General features: G+C 34.6%; 1 protein-coding gene across 1 annotated transcript; it reads left to right on the forward strand.

The window, feature by feature from the left end:
* The first annotated feature begins 990 nt into the window (after positions 1 to 990).
* On the forward strand, positions 991 to 5,775 carry LOC145137353 (AP2-like ethylene-responsive transcription factor BBM). The gene is made up of 9 exons (XM_079071495.1): positions 991 to 1,397; positions 1,513 to 2,110; positions 2,246 to 2,328; positions 2,490 to 2,498; positions 2,579 to 2,667; positions 2,956 to 3,029; positions 3,124 to 3,174; positions 4,539 to 4,615; positions 4,709 to 5,775. The coding sequence occupies exons 1-9, from the start codon at positions 1,172 to 1,174 to the stop codon at positions 5,467 to 5,469; spliced, it is 1,968 nt and encodes a 655-aa protein (XP_078927621.1). The 5' UTR covers positions 991 to 1,171; the 3' UTR covers positions 5,470 to 5,775.
* The last annotated feature ends 4,232 nt before the right edge of the window (positions 5,776 to 10,007 follow it).

Consider the following 10,007-nt stretch of genomic DNA (forward strand, 5'->3'; position numbering starts at 1 on the left):
TTCTATGCATGAAATCATCCAAAATGAGACAACGCTATTTTATTTATCATTCTATATTAATATTATCATGATTATAATAAAGTGTAATGTTTTTGTTTTTGTTTTTTTTACTTGTTTGTTCGTATTTATCTTCCTATTAATACAAAACTATAAAATAGTGACATGTAAAATCAACTAACTCTCCCTTATAATCTTTTTTTATTTTATTTTGATCTACAGAAGATTTGTAGAATTAAACAAAAAGTAGAAGGATATTTGATTTCTCTCCACTTTTTTAATTATTCGTTAACAAAATTCAAATATTCTCCTATTTTTCTTCTTATTCAGTAAATCTAGATAAATATCAAAATTAAAAGAATTAATGGAGAAAAACAATTAATGGGTTCTATAGCTCATAATAAACATAAAAATAGATAGATATTTAATTTTGCATTCGTTAATAACCAAATTTTAACATTAACAACTTGATTTGGTCTACAAATTTACTTTAGAAGTTTATACTACCTAGGTTTAGGCCGGAGGGAGTGGTGTCATGGTTTTACCATGGCAAACACTCCACATAGAGTATAGTTGTGGTTTGAGTGTGGTAAAACCATGGAGAGAAAGAGAGAGAGAGACCACGGCTGTTTCTTGCCGAGTGCGGCCAAACCACAGTGGAAACAGCATTGTGGGGTGGTGTTCCCACACTGCACCGTGCACCGTGACAAAACCACAACTAAACCGTGCCCACTCCCTTTGGTCTTTTAAATGATAGAGCTTGGAGGGGCAAACATTTGTTGTCGTTTTCTTACCAATTTACGTAACGAATAATGATATTTAAAATTTTTAGAATAAAAACATAATTACATATTTTTTAAGTTCCCAGTATAAAGATTTGTCATTTTCGCATAGAGTTTCGAATTCCAATACTGATTATAATTATAAAAGATATAAAAGTTCATTGTATCTAGGTACTCTTGGAGAACAAACAAGTATATAGTATGAACAAGGGGTGTTTCAATTGATTTTTCTCTTTGGGTTTTCTTCTCTTTCATAGACCCTTCATATCCTCTCTTTCTTTTGATTCAAACCTCAAACATTCATCTTCTGATCATCCATTAATCCATCTGTGTGCATGAACTCATCACCCCCCCATTAAATACAAATCAAAAGCCTTTTAATTACTGTTTTCATGGCAGGATCCATGAACAACTGGTTAGGGTTCTCACTCTCACCTCAAGATCAGCAACAAATGGTTGATTCACAAACATCTATTGTTGATAACTTCAACTCTGATGACATTTCCGGCACCGGTAGTGAATGCTTTGATCTTGGTTCCACCGCCGTTCACTCCACCATACCTTCTCTCAACCTCCATCCTCCGTATGGCATACTTCAACCCTATCATAATCACCATGGTTAGTTTGTTATTTTTTAACAAGATTTTTATAGGGTTTTGTTCACCTTGAAGAAATAAAGAACCCTAGAAAACAGAAATAAAATTTTGGATTGTTTTTTATGGTGAAAACACAGATTGGAACATGAAAGGGAGCTCGGAGTTGTCGGTTTTAATGGCCGGTGGTGGTTCATGCAACGGTGAAAACCCTGAAATACAACCTCCAAAGTTCGAAAATTTTCTAAGTGTTGGTAATGGCGGAGATTATATGTACTCCACTATGCAACTTCCGCCTCAACCGGCGGTGACAGAGGTAACAACCACCACACACGATACCACCAGAGGAAGCAACAACATGACCAATAACAGTAGTATTGGTCTTTCCATGATAAAGAACTGGCTCAGAAATAACCCAACTCCATCTAATCAAAACACCACTACCACAAGACCACCGCTTAATCAAGAAAACGACAACGGGACAGGGACGGCGGTGACAGGTGGTTTTACTGGTTGTGGTAGAAGCAACGAGCTATCTTTATCCATGAGCACCGGCGATACTGGTGCGTTTGTTGTCAGTGGCGGTGGAGACAGTTCTTCTTCCGATAATAAACGGCAGCAAATGGAGGTGGCAACTACCGTAGATAGTGAAAGCGGCGGTGTGACGACGGAAGTGGTGCCCCGAAAATCAATCGATACGTTTGGACAAAGAACTTCCATTTACCGTGGTGTCACAAGGTAACATCCATTTATTATTCAATTAATATTAATATTAATATATCATTTTTGAGATTTCTATAAATTCCCATTTTATTTTCGTTGTTTTATTATTATTTTTACTCTAAAAGTATTTAGGGTTTTTGGGTAGTGCAGACACAGATGGACGGGGAGATACGAGGCTCATTTATGGGACAATAGTTGCAGAAGAGAAGGACAAGTTCGCAAAGGAAGACAAGGTAATTAATTATATATAAATTAAAAAGAAATAATTTTAAATTTGCTTTTTGAATTAATTGATTAATAAATTCATCTACTAACTTAATTTATTTTGTTTATTCTCTTTTTTCGCATGGATTAATAAATGATTCAACTGGGATTTGATTCAATATTCTTGCAGTTTATTTGGGTAAGTATTATTAATTACCAGAAAAGGTGTTTCTTATTTTCTTGTGTAGATATCATGATATCGATTTTGTATTAATGTAGGTGGTTACGACAAAGAAGATAAGGCAGCAAGAGCTTATGATTTAGCTGCATTGAAATATTGGGGTACCACAACTACGACAAATTTCCCTGTAAGTTTCATAGTTTCATTTATTTATTATTTTTGTTCATGTTTGTAATATATATTTTACATAAGCTAGAATCCATTTTAATTTTTTTATTTTGTATTTAAAATAATTTTAGAATTGATTGCTTTCATATCTTGAGGACAGTTTTTGAAACTGCAACATAAAATATTGTTTGTTTCCTCCCACAAACATCAATTCCGTTTATAATGGACTTGTACGTGTCTGAAGACCGAAATCAATTGGCCGATTTGAATGTGATTTTAATTAATTTGCCATCTTAAAAATGTGTAGATTAGCAACTATGAGAAGGAGATCGAGGAGATGAAACACATGACAAGACAAGAATACGTAGCATCACTTAGAAGGTGCGTAGTGCAAAGCAAGTTATCAGTTATATAAATTACACATATATTATATATGTATATATCATGTGATATATTTGTTTGTTAATTCATGTAGGAAAAGTAGCGGTTTTTCTCGAGGTGCTTCCATCTATAGAGGTGTGACAAGGTACATTTTGTGCCATGCATGCTACTAAAATTCATAGATATATACGTAAAATTAAAGAATATGATATTACTTTAGAACATAGTTTTAAATTTGATGTTATTGCATGTCAAATGAGCCAAATGTTTTAATATACTACAAATTAGATGTCTGAAATAACATTTTACAATAATAAGTTTTAAAAAACTTTCTAACCCAAATCTATTAACATCAAGTAATAACTCCTAATCAAGCAAATAACTAAGCAAAAATGCATAACAAGTTAAGAGTAATATACGAGTCAAAATAAATATTGTTTCTATGATGTCTGGTATCATTGGCCAACATGCCATAATTAGTATTTTATATATATATATATATATATATATATATATATATATATATATATATATATATATATATATATATATATAAATTGATCATATTATATCATCAAAATAATTATAAATTTTGTAGTTATATTATTTTATAGAGAAATCAATATTATTCTCCTGTATTTTTTTTCCCTACCATCCTCCTACATGTACCATTTATATCATTATATTTTCTTCTTTTACTATCTTCTTATATATACATTTAAAATTTATGATACTTGTGGTATTTAATAAAATTAATAGGTTTTTATATATTTATCATTATCTATCAGTAGTAGCTAGGGTAAAGGATAGAAAGAATAAGTTGTAGAATATTTAATTTCTCTATTTTATATTATAAGCATTTAAATATAATTTGATTTAGTTTTAAATATATTATTTGCTCCTCGTTTTGCTCACTTTTTTAATTAAATTAGTTTATTATCACCATTTACCTTGTTAAAGCTGAAACAAAGAATAAATCAAGTACATATTATTAAGCAAATAATTGAAAATTAGATGTTTTTCAAGAAAACTTAATGTACCTAAAACATAAATATATTTATTTATTAAAAAAAACATTTTAAATAGTTTTTGCATGCTATAAATTGCTATATTGACATATGTGATTATATGGGACCAAAAGATACCAGTTTGCACATGCCATTTACCAACAGGAGTCAGAATATATTTTGGAAGATTTCCTTTTTTATACATAAAATAATAAACAATAGGAATCATAATTAATGTTGGAACTAATAATATGAGTGGGCTGAATGCGGACTTTTTAATTAATTACGAGTTAATTATAGTTAACCTTGAGCAACTTTCCATAGAATATATATCCAGCCAACTTGATGAGACAAGTTTATGGTGTTTGTTCATTGTGATGTATCATTAGCAATTTAAATTGTGTCTTATTAATTATGCAATTGGTTTGATTAAGTACTCATGATACTTTTTAAAGAAGACTTGATTGGTTTATAACGAAATTAATCTGAAACGTACATGCAGACACCATCAACATGGAAGATGGCAAGCAAGAATTGGAAGAGTTGCAGGGAACAAAGATCTTTACTTGGGAACTTTTGGTAATTAAATCTTTTTCTTTCTATACAATTTATATCTAGATATATATCCAATGGATAAGTTCATGTAATTCTTGTTTTTATATCTGTCAACAGGCACACAGGAAGAAGCTGCTGAGGCTTATGACATTGCTGCCATCAAATTCCGTGGACTGAATGCAGTCACAAACTTTGAAATCAACAGATACGACGTTAAATGCATACTTGAAAGCACCACCTTGCCGGTTGGTGGTGCAGCTAAACGTCTCAAGGATGCAGAACAAGCCGCTGCCACTGAGTTACTTCGGGCTGCAAAAGATGATCACTTGACCACCCAACTGACCCACGAAGGACTCAACAGTTATGGCACCATGACATGGCCGAGCTCCATCAACTACCACCACCAAGCCCTGGCTCAAGCACAGGCGCAACCGTTTAGCATGCACTATCCACAACACTATAACGCCTCGAACCAACAACGATTATGGTGCAAACAAGAACAACAGGAACCCGATGGTCAAAGTTTCCAAGACCTTCAACAGATTCATCAGTTTTTCCAACCTGCACCCAACTCTTCGGTGCTTCATAACCTCATGAATTTGGATTCATCTTCAATGGAACATAGTTATAGCAGTGGCGGAGGAGGTGATCACCAGGTTGTGGGATATGGTGGCGGGGGTTATATGAACCAGATTATGGCTACTGCAACTACTGCTGACTCGTCACATGATGGTGATGGAAACTTGTATTACCATCACCAGGGATCCGGTTTTGGAGGTTGGGTGCCGACTGCCATACCAACGCTTCCAGCAAGAACCGCCAACCTGGTGGTGGCTAATGGCGGCGCTCCCACATTCACGGTTTGGAACGACACATAGTGAAGATTGCTTGTATCACATGAGTACCATGCACACAAATTGAGATTTTTAGATGCTTCTTATGCAAATTTCTGTTCTTGATGAACTGGGAAAGAAGAGGATTATTAATTTTAGGGTTTTTTATATTTATTTTGTATTAGAAATTTGACTTAAATAGATTAGGATCTAACCAAAGTTCAGGAAACCAATGGCATTTGCTATGGGTTTTGGCAACTTAATTTTGAAAATGTATTTAGATCCCCGGAATATAGAAACCACGCTTTGTAATTTTGAATTAAACTTTATTTTTTTCTTTTGGAAAGCAAATATCATTAGCACAAAAACCGAAAGACATAAGGAGTTCAAATCAAATTACAAGAAAACATTGTAAATGGGAGACATGCACACCTAGATCTGGCAATTTGTGTTGTTTTCGGGTGTTAGACACGAATTTGACACGACATGAATACAAAGAGAAATAAGTTTTATCTCATTTTCAAAATGTATTTGTATCGTATCGTGTCACACATGAATTCGTGTATTAAACTGCTAGGTCTACATGAACTAAATAGACAAATCAAGCGTGTAACTTAGATTTATATAATCTTAATCCAATTAAATGAGTAAATACTAATATCATCTACAATGTTCCTCTCGAGAATAATGATATTTCGAGTTTTCCATATAATCTAAATAGTGGAGTAAACAAGTCATAATGTTAACTTTTAGCCACATTTAATCTATATTTATACTATCTATATCTATTCTATTATATAAATAATATCGGCTAATTTTTGAATTTTAAAATATATAAATATAAATACATCATATAAAATCCAATTTTTTTTAACTATATATATATGACTGACAATATATTAAAGGCCAACAAGAACCTAAAGCCCGAAAAAAAAAAAAAAACAAAACGGAGACTGTTATAATTTTGAGGTAGCCATATATGGGAAAGTCCTCAAAGACTAGCAATTAGTTTTGACGTAGCCAAAATGTATATTCCCGTATTTTGTATCAAATTGTAGGTCTATATATACCAAATAGACCAATCAAGCCTGCAACTTAGATTTACATATTCTTAATCCAATTAAAGGAACAAATACTAATATCATCTGCCATAAGAATATCACATTTTGTTCCTCCCAAGAATAATGGTATTTCGAGCTTTCCATATAATCTAAACAGTGGAGTAAACATTTGACATATATTCTACTATATAAATAATATTATATAAATAATATTGATGAACTCTTGAATTTTAAGAGGTATAAAAATAAATACATTATATAAAACCCAATTTTTTTGAACAACTAAGTATGAATATATATATATATATATATATATATATATATATATATATATATATATATACACACATACATACATACATAAACACATACATATTTATGAAAGACGATATATTAAAGGACAACAAGAAGCTAAAGCCCGAAAAGAAAAGAAAAAGGAACAAAATAAAGACTATTACAATTTTGAGCTAGCCATATACGGGAATGTCCTCAAAGACAACAAACAAATTTTGTACCCTCTACACTTATTAGATAGGCAATCAAACGACATAATTATGACAGACTCAAACAAGTAGCCTATGCTAGGCTTGGTCTCACTAAAAACTTTCCTGTTATAGAAACCTTCATAAAACCAACAATAATGTCTCGACTATTCCATCAAAAGAGAAGGGTTAATTTCATTATAGCACAATTAACTTGTATTTTATTTTAATTGGTCACTGAAGTTTTTTTTATGAAGTGTATACCAGTAAACTTACAACTGACCTGTTAAAAAGAGTTATATAACCTAAATTTCCAGGTTTCACTAATCAAGTATCTAATGTTGAAGTGAGAATGGCCACCAAGAGTCCACATGTATATTTTAATTTTACCTTTTTAAGTAAAAAAACAAAAAAAACAATTAAAATAACCTGGATACCCCCCCCCCCCTTTCATTTAAACGCATCCTCATCTTCTTCTCCTTTATGCCATTTTCACCTGACGCTGATGCGTGATTGACGGTTCGATTTCCATGAAGGTGCCTTCATCCTGCTTTTGCATTATGGAATTTCACAAAATGTCTCGCTTCTCTCTTATGAGTTTCTTGTAGATCAAAGATTGTACTGTAACACCTAGTCCTTGCAAGTAATTCCTTTCTATATTTGTTATGTGTAAGTATGGAGTTTTGATCTACGTTGGGTGTAGATAGCCTCTACGTGCTGCATAGAAAGGAAAATGTGCACGGGCCTTTAATGAACTACGTGGGGCGTAGATAGGAGTACGCATGATGTACTCACCAGAGTCCAAATCCTAAATTCGGGGTTTTGAGCCCTATTTAAGCACCCTAACCTTCATAAGCCTTTTCCATTCTCAGGATCCATTTCTCCAAATGATTCCATTGAAACCCTAACCCCATATTAGTGCATTATGAGATTAAAAGTGTGTTTGTGGGTGCCTTTGAAGAAAGAAGAAGGCGGTGGCCGTGCTTGAAAGATTGAACCAACCTTGGATCTGGAAGTTCTTCTCACTCATTCATCTCCAAAAGGTATAAAGTTTGTACCTTTATTCCTCCGTTCATAGATCTAGCTTAGATGTTGAATTTATGCCATTTTATCCCATTACTTTGGTCTCTTTGAGTATTAATGATTCTAGACTTTGTTGAGTGTATTTTCAAAGATATTTTAGGGGTATTAAGTCACAAAATGGTGTCTTGGTCATATACAACCCTCCATGCAAGAGTTTGAGATCCTTGGAAGTTGTTATAAGATTAGGGTTTGTTCTTCAACCTTAGTAAGTCATGCAAGTGCATAAAGTTTGGAACGTTATCACTTAGGACATTGATTTAGAACAGATCAAAGAGTTGGACGTGATGCCTTTCTATATTAAGCACTTAATGAGAAGTTTGACTTCAACGTGAGTACACAGGGTGTACATATAGGTACGCAACACGTAGCCCTGTATTGTCTCGTAAAAGCTAAGTAACACTCTACACAGGGCGTAGAGCTGGAGTATGTAGGGCGTACTCGGTCTGTATACTTACCTTTGACTTTTGACCTGTTGACTTTTGGTTAACTATTAGGATAGGTCTCAGGAAGGGAAAAATGGTATTTTTCCGTTAGAAGAATTAGTCTTAGTTTAAGGACTTGTTGGTTGGAGGTTTTTACCTTGGTTGACTTAAGGTTGTTTTGGTGAATTGATAGTGTGAGGAGTTCGGAGGTCAACAGCTCTAGCTCATGTTTTCTCTAATAGCTGATTGAGGTGAGTTTTCCTCACTGTACTTGTGGGTCGAAGGCACCAATGCCGACCCACTAGGTTATGTATCCTAGTATTTAGGATGATGCTATGTTGGTTATATGTTAGTCTGGTAGATCTGTATGATTACCTGTATGTAATGGTGATATGATAGACAGATAGATCTGTATGATTACTCACACCTGCTGGCTATTGGTTATATTTGTATATGTCGACATGTGTTGTAGGTATGAAGCAATCCTACTTTGTGCAGAAGGTCAAGATACATGGGCGGTCCAGTTAATACTATAGGCCCAAGGGAGTGGTCCAACTTATGATGTAGGCTCCGGAGCGGTCCAGCTTGGAGCTGAAGGCTCGGTGGCGATCCAGCCTTCTGTTGTAGGCCTGGTTGCGTGCATTGTATTATGTTACCGCGTGTGTTACTTTGGGGGAAATTCACTAAGCTTTAGCTTATAGTTTGATTCATGGTTTCAGGTACATCAGAGGACACGGTGTAACACCCAGTTTCAGATTCGCCTTGTTATTTGGGGCTGCAGCCCAATCATCAGTTGACATGGAGTTTAGGGCTTCGGGAAAGGAAGGATTTAGCCCATTTCAGATCTATTTACCATGTGTAAGTGATCCATGTATTCGATTTTGTCTTCGAAAGCCAAGGGTATGACTGTAAATTGATATATCGGTCTTTTATGGGTTTTGGGTTTTATTTGAAGGGTTTTAAGGCTTGGGTGTGTTGTTAGGAGCGTAGGGATTCTCGCCACCTTTTCATGGATATAAGGTTCGTTGGAAACGGACATAGGATGAGAGAGTTATGGTACTTTGAAGTTATTGGCAGAATTGGTCCCTGGATGGAAAAGCTTGCAAATCAGTCTCATGCATGCAAGGATGCATGCACGTGCTTGGCTGGCTACACCCAGCGTAAGCTGGGGTACGCCCAGCGTATAAAGGTGATTGGTCGCGGGTGGTTCATGAGTGCGTACAAAGGAGTACGCGGGGCGTACTCCCTTCAGACCAAAACCCTAACAGCGGGGTTTCTACCCTATATAAGCAACATTATACCACTTCTTAGGTCATTTTAAGTCAGCGACCACCCCTTCCTAGGTCCATAAAACACTAGATTGCCTTGGATGAAGCTTGGAGCTTGAAAGAAGACTTTTGGTGGTTTGTGCAAGAGGAGAAGGAGGTGAAAGGCTTAACCTCTGGAGAAGAGCTTGGAGATCGAGTGCTAACATATCCATTTCAAGACTTTCAAGGTATAAAGTCTCTACCTTGGCCATTCATTTCATAGATCTA

This window comes from Lactuca virosa, chromosome 9 (assembly GCF_052849685.1).
Source record: "Lactuca virosa cultivar CGN04683 chromosome 9, Lactuca_virosa_CGN04683_v6, whole genome shotgun sequence".
NCBI classification, from domain to species: domain Eukaryota; kingdom Viridiplantae; phylum Streptophyta; class Magnoliopsida; order Asterales; family Asteraceae; genus Lactuca; species Lactuca virosa.